This window comes from Nicotiana attenuata, unplaced genomic scaffold, assembly GCF_001879085.1.
Source record: "Nicotiana attenuata strain UT unplaced genomic scaffold, NIATTr2, whole genome shotgun sequence".
Taxonomy (NCBI): domain Eukaryota; kingdom Viridiplantae; phylum Streptophyta; class Magnoliopsida; order Solanales; family Solanaceae; genus Nicotiana; species Nicotiana attenuata.
Window position 1 is genome coordinate 499,572 of NW_017670629.1, and position 22,167 is coordinate 521,738.

The 22,167-nt window shown below is 36.8% G+C and overlaps 1 protein-coding gene across 1 annotated transcript; it reads left to right on the forward strand.

Annotated features, from left to right (window-relative positions):
• Positions 1-2,437: 2,437 nt before the first annotated feature.
• Positions 2,438-5,972, forward strand: LOC109241690 (peroxidase N-like). Its single transcript, XM_019408454.1, has 4 exons — positions 2,438-2,718; positions 3,595-3,783; positions 4,404-4,569; positions 5,280-5,972. The coding sequence occupies exons 1-4, from the start codon at positions 2,503-2,505 to the stop codon at positions 5,705-5,707; spliced, it is 999 nt and encodes a 332-aa protein (XP_019263999.1). The 5' UTR covers positions 2,438-2,502; the 3' UTR covers positions 5,708-5,972.
• The last annotated feature ends 16,195 nt before the right edge of the window (positions 5,973-22,167 follow it).

The window sequence follows — 22,167 nt, forward strand, 5'->3', positions numbered from 1 at the left end:
TACCCAGTAAGTGCCAAGCCTAACCTCGGTCAAGTAGTGACAAGGTCAGGTCAGGGCCCTATCGGAGTATATATATAATAAATTAAGTAGTAAAAGATATAAATAGAGTTTACGGTATAACAAATAAAAAAAATTGCACAATTTTAACAGTTAAGGGAGCCCTCGGCTAGAAACAAAGAAAACACAACAGGAAAATCTCCCTGGATACTATCCCGTAGGCTCCGAAATGATTTTGTAGTACAGGGGGATCTCTCGGAATAAGTCCGTAGTCCCAAAATAAATATGCAGTGTTGGGGGATATCACGCTCAAATCAACCCGATATCACGCTCTTGTCACGAGTATCCGACTCCGAATGACCCAAATCTAATCAAAGCAATTGAATAATGTAAATATAACTACAAGTAACTAATTTAACTAATGAAATCAAGCTAGGGTAAGAAAATAGGGAAAACGCCCAAAAATCCTCCACGGGCCCACGTCTCGGAATCGGGTAAAAGTCACAAATTACAAACACCAATTCACTCACGAGTACACTCGTACGAAAATCATCCCAATACGACGTCAAATTCTTATTCAAAACTCAGATTTTTAATTGGGGAAATTTTTCCCCATTTCCAAACTTCCACCCTCAAATTTCTTAATTAGATGAGGAAAACAACAATACATTAAGGTATATGATCCAAAATAGAGTTAGAATTCGTTACCCAATAGTTCTCCTTCAAAATCCCTCGAGAAATTGTCTCTCATCGAGCTCCAAATCAAACTTTGTGTTATGAAATCTCGAACCCTCGAACTCCCCTTTTTTGCCCAGCGACTTTCGCATCTGCGGTCGTGGGCCGCTTCTGCGGTGCCGCACCTACGGAAAAATCATCGCAGGTGCGGAAGTCACTTATCCGGGCTGGGGCCGCTTCTGCGATCACTGGGCCGCATCTGCGATTCCCCAGCCGCACCTGCGGGCCTTGCTGTCTAGCTCCATTTCCGCCTCTGCGGATACCCAGCCGCTTCTGCACCGCACCTACGGTCCAAAATCCGCAGGTGCGAAAAAAACAGGTTTAGCAACTTCAGAAAATGCCTAAGTCCCAAATCAAATCCGTTAAGCATCCGAAACACACCCGAGGCCCCCGGGACCTCAACCAAACATACCAACCAATCCCAAAACATCATACGAACTTAGTCGAGTCCTCAAATCACATCAAACAATGCTAAGACTACGAATCACCCTCCAATCCAAACCTAATGAATTTGAATTTCCAAAATTCTACAACCGTTGTCGAAACCAACCAATTCACTTTCGATTGACCCCAAATTTTGCACACAAGTCATATTCAACACTACGGACCTACTCCAACTTTCGGAATCGGATTCCGACCCCGATAAGCTACGGACCTCCAAAACACAATCCGGACACGCCCCTAAGCCCGAAATCACCCAACAGAGCTAACGGAATTCCATTCCGGAGCCGTCTTCACACTGCTCCGACTACGGTCCAAATTCTAAGATTTAAACTCTCATTTAGGGAATAAGTGTTCCAAAACACTTCGAAACTCAAGATGAACCATCCCGGCAAATCACAATAGCAGAAAAAGACACAGGAAAAGCAGTTAATAGGGGATCGGGGCGTAAATTCTCAAAACTACCGACCGGGTCGTTACAGGTGATGCGGATCCTGTCGCCAAAAATATGTACAATTGGTATATTTATAACCATATATATAATGAGTACATAATTTATGTATACCGGCTAAAAAAATAAACAATAAATTTGACGGTTACTTATGTAAAAATCTTATTATGTGTATAAGCAAGAGAGCCTATGTGTTAGCAGCACTCTTTGTAATCAATGAGAGAGTTAACTAGGTATACAGGGTAAAATAAATATTTTAATTGTATATGACGTTAACTAGTATTTCTAGTGGGCATACCGCGTAGATTTCCCATTTTTCTATGAAGCAATATGTGAAAAAGTCAACGTTTTGTAGATAATGGTTTTAGATGATGCAAGGTTTCCAGCTAGTTGATAAAAGAAGCACATTCAACTATTGTAGTATAACATAGGTGAATAAAGATAATAATCATGCTCTCAACGTAATTAAGCACTAATACTATAGAGAACTAAAAGTTAAGGATGTTGGAACAGTTATTTTATTATGCACTAAGTATAATCAAGTTTAATAATCCCTCTAAGGCTATCAAAACAGCTCTAAATTCATGAACATATAATCTGATAAGTACTAAGCCTCCATTACCATAACCATGCAATATTAAAACCTTCATCTCCTAACTTTCCACAGTGATTAGCATTATAGGAAACAGTTGTAGATTTTAGGTTTGATACAAAAACCCTAAAATGGAGCCGCCATACATCACACCACTTAGTTCATAGTTGAATTTTATATTTGTTAATCATCTCTTAATCATGATTATAAATTAGGGTTCGAGTTCGTTAACATGCATTCACATTATCTTAAGACAAAAAATCCGGTCGTCACTGCTCGTTAAACCATGAAGAAATCTTGCAACTTTCTTTTTTATTCTCAAGTTTTAAGTTTCTTGATCTTGTTTGTAGCTGTTGATTCTCAGCTAACTACTGATTTCTACTCAAAAACATGTCCAAATGTCCTTAGGGTTGTACGTAAAGAAGTTCAGAATGCAATCAAGAATGAAATGAGAATGGCTGCTTCTTTGCTTCGTCTTCATTTCCACGATTGCTTCGTTAGTGTGAGTTTTAAATACTTTTTTAGTAATTATTCATCCTGTTAAACTTCTAAAGTTTAACTTATTAAAGTTTTAATTTAAAAAAAAAGACCTAAAAGTGTGCCAAAAAGGATAATATTGTGTTTGCATGCACACTAATTAATGTCTTTACAACTTTCTTTTTTTTTTAAAATTTTTTTATTATTAGCTTAAAAGATATTTTGTTATCTCAATCGACGGTCCTTTTTATCTGTCGTTTAAAGTATTGACATCAGTGACGAAGCTAGGAATTTTTCAAGGATATTCAAATTTGAAAGAAGTGAAATAAAATTTCCGACAAAGGTGTTTAATATATGTTATATACCTCTAAAACGTAATATTTTATTTATATACACAGTGCAATTTTTCGACGAACCACCCTTATGACCATGTGGCTTCGCCACTGATTGACATGCTCACAAAAAAAATTATTTGATAGCATGGCATCAAATAATTATTCCTTAGTTGAGCTGGAACATGTTGTAGTATATATATATATATATATATATATATATATATATATATATGTTATGTATATATATTATAGCTTATAAAGAATTGCAAGTTAAAGACAAAAAAATATTGCAAAGAGATATTCAAGGGAATGTNTATATATATATATATATATATATATATATATATATATATATATATATATATATATATATATATATATATATATATATATATATATATATAGTTCCTCTAGCTAGTTTAAGATCTCTTATTTGTTTTTAATTGGGGTATCTAATCTTCTTTGTCTAATATTGTAATTTAATGTTCAGAATTTGTAGGTTAACCTTTACAAAAAAAGGTTAAAAATGATTATGATATATCACTTAAATTTTTTTGGATTTGTAGGGTTGTGATGCATCACTGTTATTGGATGGAAATAGTACGACAAGTGAGAAGTTCACACCAGCCAACTTGAACTCAGCAAGAGGTTTTGAAGTAATAGACAATATTAAAACTGCTGTCGAAAATGCATGCAGTGGAGTTGTTTCTTGTGCTGATATTTTAGCTATTGCTGCAAGAGATTCTGTTCTATTGGTTAGATCCTAAATCCTTATCTATATATGTTGCTCGGACTCTAAAAAAATGTCATTGACTGTGTGCCGATTTCCCCCAAAATAATGTATTTTTGGATGCTACGCGGGTGCGGTAGCAGTTTTAGAAAGACCGAGCAATATAGATCAAAATGTCCTTTAATACAAGAAAAACTAAACTTTTATATATTAATATATATTTTAACATGTTATAACAGATAATCTTGTCTTATTTTTCAGATGAATTAATAATATCACCTTTTATGGTTACATATAATTATATTTAAGTGATGATCTTTAGATTGACTCATATCCATATGTTGATTTCAAAATGAAGAAATATAGGGGACATGTTTTTTTTTTTTTTTGGTTTTTCGCCCGGTGTCAGGTATCTGTATTGAATCCCGATTATATCCGGATTTGCGCTGCGTAGGGCCCCAATTGGGGGAAGCGCTCCCTACCATAAATTTTTCCATACCTCAAACCGGAGACCTCTAGTTAAGGGAAAAACAGTCTTATCCACTGCGCCACATCCTTTGATGATAATATAGAGGACATGTTGCCACACTTCATTAATTATTTAAGAAACTAAGAAAAAATTTAATTTATTTTATTTTTGTTCAGAGTGGAGGGCCATTTTGGAAGGTGTTATTAGGGAGAAGAGATGGATTAGCTGCTAATTTTTCTGGATCAAATACTGCACTTCCAGCTCCATTTGACCCTCTCAATACTATCATTTCCAAGTTTGATGCTGTTGGATTAAATGTAACAGATGTTGTGAGCCTATCAGGTAAATATACATATGGTAATTAATGGTATTTATTAAGCTATATCTATATGGATTTAACTTATATGTACTAACAACGTAAATAATTAATTTTTACATTATTAGTATACCTAACCTTTTATAGCATGTAACCATTCTTATTTTCCAGCTTGCTAATTCTATAGACGGACTTGTAGTTACTCCCTCCGATCCACTTTAAGTTATTTTTTTGCTCTTTTCACACATCTTAAAAAATATAACCTTTTATCACTAATTAAAAAAAAATCACTTGATAATGTATCTTAAAAAAATCACTTAAAGTGGATAGAAGAGAGTATCTTTTTAAGTGACTTGATAATGTATACATCTATAAATTGATAGTGTAAAAGAGCTTTTAGGCAATCGGGTCATCTAACATATACACGTAACTACTCATAATAAGTGGAACTAGATATATACCTTGAAAATAAAACAAACGACATGATAACAACAAGTTAAAACCTTACTCATAATAGGTGGAACTAGATATATACCTTGAAAATAAAACAAACGATATGATAACAACAAGTTAAAACCTTTACACAGAGTGTCAATGTACATAAATTAAATCTTTTACGTAGACTGTCAGTGTACATAAATTAAATCTTTTTATAAAACATAATGCTAGATGGTCATTAATTAAACTTTATGCAATGTTTCCACTAACCATTTTGAGTGTTTGAATATATATGTAGGTGCTCATACAATTGGATTAGCAAAATGTGCAACCTTTGACAACAGATTAAGAAATTTCAGTGGCACAGGTGCACCAGACACAACTCTAGACACAACATTAGTCAGTGAATTGCAAAATTTGTGTCCATTGACAAGTGATGGAAACAACACTGCCCCTCTTGATAGGAATTCCACAGACTTATTTGACAATCATTATTTCAAGAATTTAATCAATGGAAGAGGACTTCTTGAATCAGATCAAGTCTTGTTCTCTAGTGATGATGCTATACAAACAACTAAAACATTAGTTGAAACTTATAGTAATAGCTCTAAGTTTTTCTTTAGTGACTTTGTTAATTCTATGATTAAGATGGGAAATATTAGCCCTTTGGTTGGATCAGATGGTGAAATCAGAAAGAAGTGTAGGGTCATTAATTCGAATAATTAGTGACTTTCGGAAACAACCTCTCTACTCCCACGGGGTAGGGATAAGGTCTGTGTACGCACTACCCTTCACACACCCCACTAGTGATATTTTACTGAGTCGTTATTGTTGTTGTAGTAGTAATAAATCCCCCATCAACCTGAGTGTTGGTTTGATTAAGAAAAAGTAGTTAGTACGTAGTATAAGTTGTTGTATTACGATTTCTTGCTTGTGGGGAAAATATAATTATCTACTTTGTGAAAAAATTGTACTCTCATTTTTTTTCCTATACTGTTGCAGAAGATTGTGGTTAACTAGCATACAATTATACACAAAACAAATAGAGAAAAAAAAACACAAGCATTTAATGAGGTTCAGTTAAGCCTAATTGTCGGGACAGAGGCATAGAGACTTTTCCATTATGAATGAGAAGAAAGCACAATACAATCTATAGACATCTCAACTAAAACTCTATATGTAAATCACAAATAGGCCCAAACTTGTAAGAGAAAGATTTTCCACTATTTACCTATTATTTCTCACTCATTTATATCATAACATCAGTAATGAACCTTATTTTTAGCATGACAATTATTAACTCAATAGTTTATTTTGAAGAGAAAGTTAAATCTCACTTGGGAGCAAACATTTAGCAAGTTCTTCAATTTTACGAACCATACCCCATACTTCAAATCAACTAGAATTACCAAAGTTCACCACAAAATGAAAGGCATGCATGCTCATTAAACAAAAGCCTGCGTTAGTTTAGTTCTCAAATAGTGATTATTTCCTTCAAAAAGAGCAATATACTCTACACTTTTGGGAGCAAAAAAATATTGAACAAACATCTTATATTAAATAAATGCGCGGGAATTATCTTTTTAAGGAACTCAAAATAAAAAATTCATAGAATTTGATTTTGATATAATGAAAATCTAAAGCAAATAAAATATGACTTTTTGAAAGAAAAAAATAGTATTTGTGGCAACTAAAATTGTCATAAAGTTAAGACTATCGTGGAAAAGAGAGTTTGCCTTTGAAAGGAAAATGTTTTTGTGGCGGCCAAAGTCGCCGCTAACAACCTTAACAGTCGCCACCAAAAGTTGGCATTGATGGTCGCTGCTTCTTATGGCGACCTACTTTGCTGATTTTTAGTGGCGACTTTGTTTGCCACAAAAACAACTTATCCTTTCATTGACTCCACCTACTTAAAACTGAAATTAAGATACATAAAATTCAAACAGAGAAATAGAGAGGGTAATCGAAATACCAGACTTATAATAATTACAATAAATGAAATTACTTTATATATGCATTCATCTTGTCATTGACCCCTCCTACGTACCAGTTTACATATTAAACCGAATACTAAAAAAAATAACGAAATCTGTATATCTTTCTAATTTTAACTAGAACTCCTACTTCGTATATTTAAAGGCTAAATGTATAGAGACGGATTCAGAATTCGAAGTTTGTGGGTCGTCCCTAAAGAGACCGAAGGTGTTTCCCCATATTAAACAAGGACCAGCAGGTTCAACTGCATATTGTTGGCCATGAGCATTCTTACAATATGTTAGGATGAAGCTTAGACGAGCTATGGAGGAAGAATGAATGAGAAAACCCTAGAAGGGTCGAGAAGAAGAAAAAGACAGAGAGAGAAAGATATAAAAGAGAAATAACCATCTGCATTTCTTTATTTCATTAAGGAGTACATATATTTACAGCAATAAATGTGTAATGGACAAAATTATAAGTAATTGCGCCCTGGTTCTATACAATGTCTATTGGCCATATTATTTAAAAGGACTGGCAGTTTGGGATATAACACCCCCCCCCCCTCCCCTCAAGCTTGAGTGTGAAGAAACACCAAGCTTACCAACTATACCATAATGCAGCTGAGTAGATAAAGCCTTGGTCATGATATCATCCAACTGATCTGCACTAGAAACAAAGTGTAAAGTGATAAGTCCAGCATGTAGACATTCACGCACAAACTGACAATCAATCCCAATATGCTTTGTACGCTCGTGGAAGACAGGATTCTTGGCTATATGCAGAGCAGCCTGACTATCACAATACACAGGAACATGATTAGAGATGGGAAAGCCAAGGTCACCAAGTAATCTGATCAACCAAGCTATTTCAGCAGCAGCTTTCCGCAGAGCTCTATATTCAGCTTCTGCTGAAGATAAAGAGATAGTAGGCTTTTTCTTGCTCTTCCAAGAAACAGGACTACCACTAAGAGTAATGAAATAACCACTGACAGACTTCCGAGAAATAGCACAAGAACCCTAATCAGAATCATAGAAACCCATAAAAGGCTTGTCAACAGAATTGGGAAGCAGGATACCTTGTGTAGGGTCATTCATGAGATACCTTAAAACATGATGTGCAGCCAACATGTGTGGAACCTGAGGATGTTAAAAAAATTGGTTGAGATGGTGAACAGAGAAAGAGATGCCAGGCTTTGTGTGTTGCAGAAAGTTCAACTTCCTAATCAGCCTTCTATACAGACTAGGATCAGAGATAGGTGCCCCCATATCTAAGTAAAGTTTAACAGAAGGATCCAGAGGTGTGGAAACAGGATAAAAATGCTTGCAATTGAATTCATCTAGGAGATCAGTGGTGTACTTGGACTGGGTCATAAGATAGCCCTGAGGATAAGAGAAGATCTCCAACCCAAGAAAGTAGTGAACTGTGCCCAAGTCCTTAATTTTAAACTGGTTGTCCATAAACAACTTCAAGGAGTCTAACTCAGCAACATCATCCCCAGCTAGAAATATATCATTAACATAGATAGCCAGCACAATAAGAGAACCAGAAGATGACTTGATAAACAAAGAATAGTCATTGAGACTATAAATGTAGCCTCTAGAGTGCAGTGCTTCAGACAGTTTAGAAAACCACTGTCTGGAAGCCTGCCTGAGGCCGTATAAAGATTTCTTGAGTGTACAAGCCAAAGGACGGGAGGCAAAAGTAGAAGAGACATCCAGACCAGGAGGAATCTTCATATAAACCTCCTCACGAAGGTTACCATGTAGAAAATCATTATTGACATCTAACAGATAAATAGTCCAGCCTCTCTTAATAGCCAAGGTGAGGAGACATTTGATGGTGGTTAATTTAAGAACAGAGGAAAAAGTTTCAGTGAAATCAATATCCTCGTTCTAAGTGTCACCCCTGATGACCAAACTTGCCTTGTACCTATCAATGGAACCATCTACCCTCTGTTTAATCTTGTAAACTGTCACGCCCCGAACCTAGGCCTGGACGTTACACGACACTCGATGCCTGACTACATGTGACCGAGCGAACCAACTAGCTGGCTGAATCAACATGTGATATCATAACATACTGAATGTGGAAGATAAACTAAGACATGCTGATATACTAAAAGTCTGGATGATATCAATCAAAGTGCGGAAATACTAATACAATTCTGAAATATATTTGTAGCCCACATAGCTTAATATGAAAAGCCTGCGACTCTTTCTAGCTGTTACTCTAGTCTATGAAGTCTCTAATAAAGTACTGAAAACACTGCTATCTGAAAATACTGAAGACTGTAAGGTAATGATAATGCCCCGAAAGAACTGGGGATCACCAAATAGCTGGTACGAGAATCCTAGCGCTCTGAATCATTAACCTGTAAATCATTACCTGCATCGTGAGATGCAGGCCCCGGGCAAAAGGGACGTCAGTACATTTGAATTGCACTGGTATGTAAAGCAACTGAAAGAAAGAATTATAAATGCTGAAACTGAAACTAAGCTGATAACTGAGAATTGATAATTGGTACTGAAATGATAACTATTGAAACAGAAACTGAAACGATAGCTGATAACTGATAATTGAAATGATAACTGATAATTGAAATGATAATTGATAATTGAAATGATAACTGATAACCGAACTGATAACTGATAACTGAAATGATAACTAATAATTGAACTGAACAAAGGAAGTAAGGATATGAATACTCCCTCTTCTGAATGATGAACAACCTGTTTATCTGAATAAGCTACGGCCTCGGGCCCAATATATATGTGCACAAGCTACGGCCTCAGCAAATTACAAGATATGACATGGTTCAGAAATATTCCTACCTCTCTCTAGCCAATTGATACTGGCAAAAACGAAACATACTAACCATGTCATATCTTGTAATTTGCAGAAGGATAGTGGGATAAAAAGCCATAAGTCTTCGGACAGGAAAGTGAGTAAAGTATAACACCAGAGAGATGTCATGCTACACAAATAAGGTTTTCTTAATTTTGTTAGTATGTTTCGTTTTTGCCAGTATCAATTGGCTAGAGAGAGGTAGGAATATTTCTGAACCATGTTATATCTTGTAATTTGCAGAAGGATAGTGGGATAAAAAGCCATAAGTCTTCGGACGCCCAAAAATTCATAAAGCATAAACTACGGTCTCAGGCCCAAACATGCATAAAGCATAAACTACGGCCTCAGGCCCAAACATGCATAAAGCATAAACTACGGCCTCAGGCCCAAGTATGCATAAAGCATATAAACTACGGCCTCAGGCCCAAATACAGGTGTTCAACATTCAGGAACTGAGAATCAAACTGCAATACATGATAGTGAAATACTGAATCACACTGAGTTACATGATACTGGAATACTGGATCACACTGAGTTACATAATACTGGAATACTGAATAGGACTAGACTGAGACATGTATTCTTGAACTGATTATGAACACTGAAACTTCAACTGTTTATGGCATACTAAGTAATCTATATTAAGACTAGGGGGCATCAAACCCAAGTCTATATTGAATACGCACTGAGCTCACAATGTTCAGAATGAAAGTGGTGAACGAGTTATGAAGCTAGAGAATAGAAGTTCTACAACTATTCAAGAAACTAGGCTTAACTATATTTCCGAGGCAATTGGTAACGTCGTAAAAGAAACGTAGTGTAGGGAGAATCATTAAAATTCCCAAACATAGAGAGTTAGCCTCACATACCTTAACTTCCTGCTCTTGAGCATAATACAACATTTGTCAGCCCTTTCAACTTTAATCTAAATCAATACAAGTCAAAGGGATTCCATATTGGCAATAATTCTCATGTTTTGGTCACTTAAGCATCTTATCAAACACTTAGTGAAAATAAAGCTTCATAGTCCTTATTAATGGTGTCTCTACACCCAATAATCCATTCTCTTGTTCCTAGATAAATTCAAAAGTCTCAAATGGTTATAATCAACATTATTCTTTATCACCCATAAGGTAAACAATACCCTTAACCAATAATCAACAATCAATAACCGTTCATGCTTTTCTATCAAACCCATCAACTCATATCTCATGAACTAGAGTCTATAATCATTAATTCAATGACAGAATCAATTAGAGGGTGAAGATATTACCTTTTTAACGTTCAATCTTCTTGAATTCGAGTTCTAGGGTTTCTTCTCTCAACAATGATGCCCCAATCTAATATATAATGATTTGGAGGGTTTACCCATGTTAATAAGATGTTGGAAAATCGAAATTAACTTAGAATCACCATTAGAACTTACCTTGGGTGGTGGAGGGACCCTTAAGGAGTTAGGTTTTTGAGAGTTCCCCTTTCTAGAGCAAGTTTTCATGTTTTGGGGCTGTGGGGGACGAAGTAGGGCTTTAAAATGACCCCCCATGAGCGCCCCCGCGCACCTGGTAGCCCTGACCGCGCCCCTGACCGCGCAAAATGGCAGTAACACTGCCTTAGGAGGAGCGCGGCCGCGCTCGGGGCGCGCATATCGTACACTGTTCTGTAAAATGCGCATAACATTTTGCACAGAGATCCGTTCGGGCTCCATAATATATCGTTGGAAAGCTATTTCAAAGGCCTACAAGTTTCATGTTTTGAGTTTTCCCAAATACCTTACACATTTTCACTACACCCTGCTGGAAGACAGACCTTCTGCGAACTTAGTCGATTTTGTCATATCTTATGCACCTCACTTTCCATCTTGATTTTGAAACAACTATTTTCACCCATAATCATCCCGATGGGACTTCAAATGTCCAAAATATAACCTTACTACTCCTTTAACTCAATCATACCTAAGCCGAATTTATGGGGTGTTACATTATCTCCCCCTTGGAATCATTCGTCCTCGAATGATTGTCCTGACTGTAACTTCTGCTAAATCCGGACCATAAATGGGTCTGGTGGAAACATGAACTTTCATTAACACTTGCATACTAAACTGAATGAATACATGATTACTGAACTGTTGAGATACTGAACTGAATGGCTACTGCATTGACTGAATATTGGTCTGCCATGGATACATGAATACTGAACTAACATGGATATATGAATATTGAATGGACACGAATAATTGAGTATTGAACTAACATCAATATCAGAGTACTAAGCTGGCATGGATATTTAAGTATTGGACTGACATGAGTAGCTGAGTATTGAACTGACGTGAGTATCTGAGTACTGAATTGACATGAGTATCTGAGTACTGGAAACTTGAATGTGATAACATGATACATGAAATACTGGCTATACCACCGCTAATTCTGGTGGCAACTCCAACTCATAAGCTATGTGACCGATCTTTTGTAGGATTCTATATGGCCCAATATAGTAGGGACTATGCTTCCCCTTCTTCCCAAATCTCATAACACATTTCATAGGCGAAACTTTCAGAAACACCCAATCATCAACTTGAAACTCTAGGGCTCTATGTCGCACGCTCGAATAGGACTTTTGGCGGCTCTGAGCCGTCTTCAAACGCTCTTGAATCAACTTAACTTTCTCTATAGCCTGATAGACCAAATTTGGTCCCAACAACTCCTCTTCACCAACTTTGAACCAACCAATTGGCGATCTACACCTTCGCCCATACAGAGTCTCTCAAAGTGCTATCTTGATACTAGAGTGGTAGGTGTTATTATTAGCAAGGTCAATGAGAGGTATTTGATCATCCCAATTACTTTTAACATCAAGGACATATCCTCAACTTTTTGAATAATGCGCTCTGCCTGGCCATCTTTCTGAGGATGAAAAACTTGTTCCTAATCCTTTCTGAAAGAACTTCTAAACGTTCATTTTAAACTGAGCACCACAGTCCGAAATGACGGACAACGGAGTCCCATGAAATCAGACAATTTCCTGAATGTATAACTTGGTCTTCTGCTGAATCTGTTGTCTTTACTGGTAAGAAGTGTGCTGACTTGGTATGTCGATTTACAATCATCCAATCAAATCATGCTTTTAAAATGAGCAAGATAATCCTGTTGTAAATTTCATATTTACCATCTCCAATCAAAATATGTGTATTATGTGATAAAAACACTAGACTTTCTGCTGTTCGATTTTCACTTGCTAGAAATTCGGACAATTAGCCACAAAGTCTGCGACGTTCTTTTCATGTCGTTCAACCAATAAACCTCCTTGGTCATGATGTATATTTGGGGAACCTGGATGGAAAGAATACCTGGAATTATGGGCTTCTAACACGATATTCCATCTTTAAGTCCATCTATGTCTGGAACACACAATCTGTCTTGGTACCTCAAAGTACCATCATATCCCCCTTATTCAAAAGCCACCGTCTTATACTTGTGAATTTCCTCTTTCAACTGCAACACGTAGGGGTCATCAAAGTGTTTCTCCTTCACTTCGGCTGCTAAGGAGGAACAAGTCCTGTTCTAGGCAACAACTCCGTCATCTTCGGAGTCCGAAGTCGAACTCCTATCTTGGGTGGTGAACTTCTTTCACCAGAGTTCTCTTATCTACCTCAATCATGAGTTATACTTCTCACACTTTATCTTCTTAAGCACTTCCTTAAAACACTTATAGCATTGTTGTGACCTAAGTCTTTGACCAGTACTCCGAAGACTAGAGTCTCGTGCAATGGCACTACCCTCGTGATACATAATTAGGCATGATTTTATAGCTTTTCTATGATCACTTTATCATCAATAACTAAGATCGGTGATCATTCTACTCACTTTGTGTTTCTTACACATGCTATACATAATCCCTGTGGTAATTATACAATTTTCCCTCATTACCCAACTGATTTTCTTTTTCATATCCCATGCTAACTATTCGGGTTTCAAATCTCTAACTGGACTTACTGAAAATTTTCACATCACCCCTTAGACCAAAGGTCTTATACTTGTGGATCCTTCTCTTTTTGTTGGGATCCAAATAACTTTCCTTATTTTCTGCAATTCTTTGCACTCTACGTCAATGACGACTCATCTTCCAACTTACTTATGAGAAATCTTTCTTACTAGAAAAAACTAAATTATTCACTCAACGGAAAGCTAATGTATTCACAACTATCATATACAATCTTAATAATTTAACTGTGCTCACACTGTCAATCCTGGAGAAACCACATTACGATAATTCCTAAAGGCTATTCTTCTATAGTTTGTGCTCTCACTCCTAGCTAATTTTTTTCCCACTGCCACTGTACTTCGAGTTTAACTTAAACTCTTTGGGTTCTAACACACGTTCGGTATTTCAAACTGTCATCCACTCACTAGAGTTAACCTGGCTAAGTGAATCAAATTGTACCTCTACTAGCTCTGCTGAAAGTGCTAATTCACTGTATCAACTCAAAACTTACTTAATATTCTTTTACTAAACACCTTCTAGAATCACATTTTCTTGTTCTACTTTAGATAATTAAAATAAGGCATAAGGTTATTCTAACTTCCCTCACCATCCGGCCCTGTCTACGGTCGCATACTATCCCTTTTTTTTCTTCTAAACTATGTGCATGGATCACACTTAGGGAATTCATCTGTCTTAAATGAAACTGGAATATCTAACCCCCAAACTTTCTATGCAATACAAAATCATATCATACTATAAAATCTGCGTAATCACTTAGTTACATAACCTAAGGGGGAACTGCCATATCTTTTATCTTACATCAATAGCTGCTTCTTATAGTAGCTTACTAGCGTGGTACTTCTAGTTCTGATTTGAATAAATCTAAACAACTTAAAATCATTCCCTAAAATTCAATATCGGCTGCTCTTGGTTCTCATTTTGTACAGCATGTCTTCTTAGTCATATACATGAGTTGTACGAAAAATACATCTCTGATAAATCACTTACTGCACCATCTGGCGATTCTTGGGTCTTAATCCGGACCTAAAATATGCGAAGATTTCGCTATAACCACTGTTACTTACATTTTCTTTTAGCACCCATTGGCATCATTGTATACTCACCAGTCACCAGGATTTTGATACACTAAAAATTAGATATTTGGTAAACATATAACTAAATACTGGCGTACTGAATAACCATAAATTTGCTAACTGAAAGACTGTATAACGGGTCACTGAGGTAAACTGATAACCATAAGACATGATAACTGCTTTTGTACTTTCTGATAAGGTTATGCTCTAATCTGTACTATTATCCATTGCATCCCACTTTTAACATCCTCTCAAGTCTCATATTTACCAACCTGTACTCCATAATTATACCCCAATGGGCAATTATCCTCTCTAGGACCATAGGTTTCTCCTGTGCATCGCTTGGGCATCCAATACGTTTGAAATTCGATAGGAAGAGAAGGTTAACTATTGCTCTAAGCTTCGTGGCACGATCTAAAGTAGAAAGAAATGGGACAATCCTGGATGTCTTGGTAGTTAACCGTTTATATGAGTGGCCGGCACACACATGTAAAGGAAACTCCACTGGACACGGCTTCATAGACTCCCTAGGACTCTTGAACCTAGTGCTCTGATACCAAGCTTTGTCACGCCCCGAACCTGGGCCTGGACGTAACACGGAACTCGGTGCCTGACTACATGTGACTGAGCGAACCAACTGGCTGGCTGAATCAACATGTGATATCATAACATACGGAGTGCGAAAGATAAACTAAGACATGCTGATATACTAAAAGTCTGGATGATATCAATCAAGTGCGGAAATACTAATACAATTCTGAAATATATTTGTAGCCCACATGGCTTAATATGAAAAGCCTGCAACTCTTTCTAGCTGTTACTCTAATCTATGAAGCCTCTAATGAAGTACTGAAAACACTGACTATCTGAAAATACTGAAGACTGTAAGGTAATGATAATGCCCCGAAAGAATTGGGGATCACCAAATAGCTGGTACGAGAATCCTAGCGCTCTGAATCATCAACCTGTAAATCATTACCTGCATCGTGAGATACAGGCCCCGGGCAAAAGGGACGTCACTACATTTGAATTGCACTGGTATGTAAAGCAACTGAAAGAACGAATTATAAATGCTGAAACTGAAACTAAGCTGATAACTGACAATTGATAATTGGTACTGAAATGATAACTATTGAAACAGAAACTGAAACGATAGCTGATAACTGATAACTAAAATGATAACTGATAACTGATAACTGAAATGATAATTGATAGCTGAAATGATAACTAATAACTGATAACTGAACTGAACAAACGAAGTAAGGATATGAATACTCCCTCTTCTGAATGATGAACAACCTATTTATCTGAATAAGCTACGGCCTCGAGCCCAATATATATGTGCACAATCTACGGCCTCAGGCCCAAGTATACGTATACATAACTACGGCCTCAAACCCAAAAATGCATAAAGCATAAACTACGGCCTCAGGCCCAAACATGCATAAAGCATAAACTACGGCCTCAGGCCCAAACATGCATAAAGCATAAACTACAGCCTCAGGCCCAAGTATGCATAAAGCATATAAACTACGGCCTCAGGCCCAAATACAGGTGTTCAACATTGAGGAACTGAAAATCAAACTACATTACATGATAGTGAAATACTGAATCACACTGAGTTACATGATACTGGAATACTGGATCACACTGAGTTACATAATACTGGAATACTGAATAGGACTAGACTGAGACATGTATTCTTGAACTGATTATGAATACTGGAACTTCAACTGTTTATGGCATACTAAGTAATCTATATTAAGACTCGGGGGCATCAAATCCAAGTCTATATTGAATACGCACTGAGCTCACAACGTTCAGAATGAAAGTGGTGAACGAGTTATGAAGCTAGAGAATAGAAGTTCTACAATTATTCAAGAAACTAGGCTTAACTATATTTCCGAGGCAATTGGTAACGTCGTAAAAGAAACATAGTGTAGGGAGAATCATTAAAATTTCCAAACATAGAGAGTTAGCCTCACATACCTTAACTCTTGAGCATAATACAACGTTTGCCAACCCTTTCAACTTTAATCTAAATCAATACAAGTCAAAGGGATTTCATATTAGCAATAATTCTCATGTTTTGGTCACTTAAGCATCTTATCAAATACTTGGTGAAAATAAAGCTTCATAGTCCTTATTAATGGTGTCTCTACACCCAATAACCCATTCTCTTGTTCCTAGATAAATTCTAAAGTCTCAAATGGTTATAATCAACATTATTCTTTATCACCCATAAGGTAAATAACACCCTTAACCAATAATCAACAATCAATAATCGTTCATGCTTTTCTATCAAACCCATCAACTCATATCTCATGAACTAGAGTCTATAATCATTAATTCAATGATAGAATCAATTAGAGGGTGAAGATGTTATCTTTTTGACGTTCAATCTTCTTGAATTCGAGTTCTAGGGTATCTTCTCTCAACAATGATGCCCCAATCGAATATCTAATGATTTGGAGGGTTTACCCATGTTAATAAGATGTTGGGAAATCGAAATTAACTTAGAATCACCATTAGAACTTACCTTGGGTGGTGGAGGGACCCTTAAGGAGTTAGGTTTTTGAGAGTTCCCCTTTCTGGAGCAAGTTTTCATGTTTAGGGGCTGTGGGGGACGAAGTAGAGCTTTAAAATTACCCCCCATGAGCGCCCCTGTGCACCTGGTAGGCCTGACCACGCAAATTGGCAGTAACACTGCCTCAGGAGGAGCGCGGCCGCGCTCGGGGCGTGCTCAGGGCACGTATATCGTACACTATTCTGTAAAATGCGCATAACATTTTGCACATAGATCCGTTCGGGCTCCATAATATATCGTTGGAAAGTTATTTCAAAGTCCTACAACTTTCATGTTTTGAGTTTTCCCAGATACCTTATAAATTTTCACTATACCCTGCTGGAATACAGACCTTCTGTAAACTTAGTCGATTTTGTCAAATCTTATGCACCTCACTTTTCATCTTGATTTTGAAACAACTATTTTTACCCATAATCATCCCGATGGGACTTCACATGTCCAAAATATAACCTTACTACTCCTTTAACTCATTCATACCTAAGCCGAATTTACGGGGTGTTACATAAACCCACTTATAAGGAATAGCTTTTTTGTGAGGAGGGAGTGGAACAATGTTCCAAGTCTGGTTGGACTCAAGAGCTTGAAATTCATGGCCTCTTGACAAGCAGGATGTGAAGTGGGTGCTAGTAGAACTGACGCTCATGCATATGTAACTCAGTCTGGGACACCTTAGAAGGATCAGGTACATGAGCATAGGGTAAAACAGAAGTATAGATGTAATCTTTGAGGTAAGAGGGCTGAGTGACAACCCTTGTAGATTTCCTGACAGCTTGATGTACAGTAGGTAAGAGAGTACTGGGTGAAGTTGTGGAACAATTGTTTGGAGGAGAAGTGGGAAGACTGGTAGAAGGTGGAGGAGAAGGTACAAGTGCAGAAGGAATGTCCACAAAAGCTTGTGGGGGAGAGGTAGGAACATTATGGTTGGGAGAGTGAAAGGGGAAACATGTTCATGGAACACAACAACCCTGGAGACAGAAGAAGTAAAAATATTTAGAAGCTTGTAACCCTTCTTACCACAAGGGTAACCCAGGAAGAGACTAAGAATGGACCTAGATTGGAATTTCTCTGCCAATTCTGGGAGAAGTGGCAAAGCACAAGCAGCCAAAATACCTTAAGTGAGCATAAGGAGGTTGGTGACCATGTAATTTTTCAAAAGGAGAAGTGTTGTTTAAAATAGCTTAAGGCATTCTATTTATAAGGTAGGTGGCAGTCAAGACACTGTCTCTCCAAAATTTGAGAGGTAGTTTAGATTGAAAAAGAAGAGCCCTAGATACTTCTAAGAGATGTTTGTGTTTTCTCTCCACAACCCTATTCTGTTGTGGAGTGTGAGGAATGGTGATTTGATGTAAAATTCCTTGGTTAGCAAAGAAAGAAGCAGTTTCATGACTGCTAGCAAGTTCATAAGCATTATCAGATCTAAAAGTTTGAATTGAATAGTGAAAATGGACTTTAACCATGGAAGTAAAGGCTTTAAGTATAGGAAGTGCATTACTTTTTCAAGATAATAGATGAGTCCAGGTGACTCTACTGTAATCATAAACTAAGGTTAAAAAATATCAGAAACTATTGTAAGTTTTAGAGTTATAAGGCCCCCAAACATCAATATGTACTAGTTGAAATGGGACAGTTGAATGGATTTGACTATTACAAAAAGGCAACCTTTGTTTCCTTTCCATTGGTCAAATTGAAAAAATAAAAGATTGCTTGGAAGAAACTTTATCAGATAAGAAAGGAATAGACTTCATTCTATGAAAAGGCATATGACCCAACCTTTGATGCCAAAATAAATCCATTTTATTTACAATAGCTGTCTGATCACATGGAATAGTATCTACAGAAGGAATGGTGGACTCAGAATTATTACATGACACAGAACTCGAAAAAGAAAATAAGTCTGGATTAGGAAACAAATCGGCACCAGGATGAAGATAATATAATCTTCCAGCAGCCTTATCAATTACCAGTGGCCTCTTCAGAGAAGGGCCCTATAAAGAACAATTGAACTTGATAAAAATAGCTATACAATCCAATTGAGAAATCAATTGATGTATGGAAATCAAATTGAAGTGGAAAGATGGTACAAGAAAGACACTAAGTAAGGTTATATCATGTCTAAGGTGTAGGGAACCAGTTGACATTACCTTAACTTTATATCCATTAGGTAAGGTAACAAGAAAAGATTTAGGTAATGGTACAAGATTGTGAAGCAAGTGTTTATGTGGAGTCATGTGGTTTGTTGCCCCTGAGTCTAATATCCAAGAATTTATTCCTAAATGAGAAGTTGCACATACATGAAAGTTAATAGAATCAACAGCATAAGCAGTAAACAAACCTGCAAAGTGTGAAAATCCAGAGTTCTCAGCAGGAAAAGTCTCAAGACTAGTACCAGGAGACATTTGAACTTGTCGGAATAGAGTCATCAGGTGATGATAGTGTTCCTTTGTGAACCCATGAGAAGAACTGTCAGAAGATTGAGATGTAGGAGCACTTGGAAAACCAAGAGGAATGTCAGTTTGAACACAAGAGGCTGACTTCTTATTTTTAGTAAACTCAAAGTCTACAGGAAACCCATGTAACCTATAGCACTTGTCCACTATATGACCATCCTGGTGTCAAAGTTGACTTTTTGTGTGAAAGTTCTATTAGTTGTGGTAGGAGTTGAAGAAATAGAAAAGGAAGCAGAATCATTTGAGAAGTTTGGAATAGTAGATGTAGTTTCCATTTGACTTTGCTGATAGGTGGCAGGGGATTCATGATTATTATTGCACTTTTTACAGTTGATAGTAGGGCTGGCATGTGGGCCGTTTAGGCCCGGGCAGGCCCGGGCCCACGAGCCCATATGGGTAGTGGGCCTAAACGGGCCTAACCATTTAAACCCGGGACCAGGTGGGGTGGGCTGCTAAGTGAGCCGGTCCCCTGATAAAGCCCGTGAGACCGGGACCGTTTGGGCCCGGGACCGGCTGCTAAGTGGGCCGGTTCAACCGGTCCTAAACAGGCCCAACGACTATTTTTTTTTAAAAAAAAAATTTATTCCAAAATTTTTTTAGCCGTTAAAAAGTTTAAAAAATGGTCGTTGGCCTGCAAAAATAGCCGTTTGCTATTTTTAAAATAGCCTTTTAACCCTCCCCCCCCCTCTCCCCAACTTTGTTTTAACCCCAAATTTTTTATAATTACACTTTTTCCCTATTTTCAACTATAAATACCCCCTTATTTTTTTATTTTTCTCACAAAATCATCAATCTCTCAATCTCTCTCTAATTTTCTCCTATACTTGCTTACTTTATTGTTGCAATTTGTGAAAAATTGTGAAGTTGGTGAATTGAAGTATTCAAGTCTTCAACGGTATATAATTTTCAACAAGTTGTTCGTCAATTCGGTAAACTCGTTCCAACTCTTAAGTTTTAATATTATAGTTTTGTTTTGTTTTATTTACTTTTGTATTGTTTGATTAATTAAGATGGATTTTTCGTTAAAAAAATGTTTAGTAAAAATAAGGGAAAATCCAAGAGTGGTGAATATAATGGCCAATCTATTCCTCCTCCGATTCCCCGGGCTCCCCTACCCGAACCACATACCCGCCCTCCACCTGCTCCTATTCTTGATAGTGATAATACTTTATTACAATTTACTGAGAGTCAATATTTGCATAATGTTGGAGGTGGTGAACACTTAGACCATGAATATATGAATGCTCTTTATGGTAATCCAACTATTGATGAAGATAATGAGCAGGAAATAGATTTGGATGAAATGCAACCGAATGACGATACACACACTAGTCATGTTGCTGGAGTTAACCCAACTAATCCAAATGATGCTCCATCTGACCCCCCTGTTACTACCCCTACTTTTTCTAGACAACCTTCTAAACGGCCCGAAACATCTCTTGTTTAGCCATTATTTATTCAAATAAGAGGAAAAAATAAAGCTAAGTGTAAAGCTTGTGGCAAAGAGTTAGCTTTTAACTATGTTGATGGGGGGAGGGGGGAGTTTGAGGAGACACATAATGCTACATCCTCAAGATAAAGTTAAATATCTTCATATGAAAGCTTCGGCCGAGGGGACAAGTGTACCTAGTCAGTCTGACCCTAGTACCGGGTCAAATCAATTTCAACCGGGAATTAACATTGTTACCGATGGTATTTTATATTATGATCCAAGAAAAGATAGGGAAGAATTGGCAAAAATGGTTAATGTTATGTGCTTACCCTACAGTTTTCCTTCTAACCCTCACTTTGTGTATTATATTAGAAAAGTTTTTAATCCTACTTATAAAGGATGGCCTCGCACAACCGTAAAGAGCGATATTTATAAATATAAACATGAATATGAACAATATTTGCGCTATTTTTTTACTCATATTAATTTTTGTGTTGCTATTACTACTGATATTGGTAGAAGTGGTAATGACTGTGATTATCTTATTGTTACCATTCATTGGATTGATGAGGATTGATAATGCAAAAGCGCACTATCGCTTATAGAATAATTAATTCACGTCACACATGGCAGTTTATTTCTAGCGCGGTTACAGATATTTGTAGATATTTTTGCATTAGTGATAAAATAATGTCAATTTCAATGGATAATGCTACTAATAACACTAATGTTGTAGCCTTGCTTACCACTACACTAAATCCTGCATTTAGTAACATTTTTCATGTTAGATGTATTTGTCATATTTACCATTTAATTATGGGTGA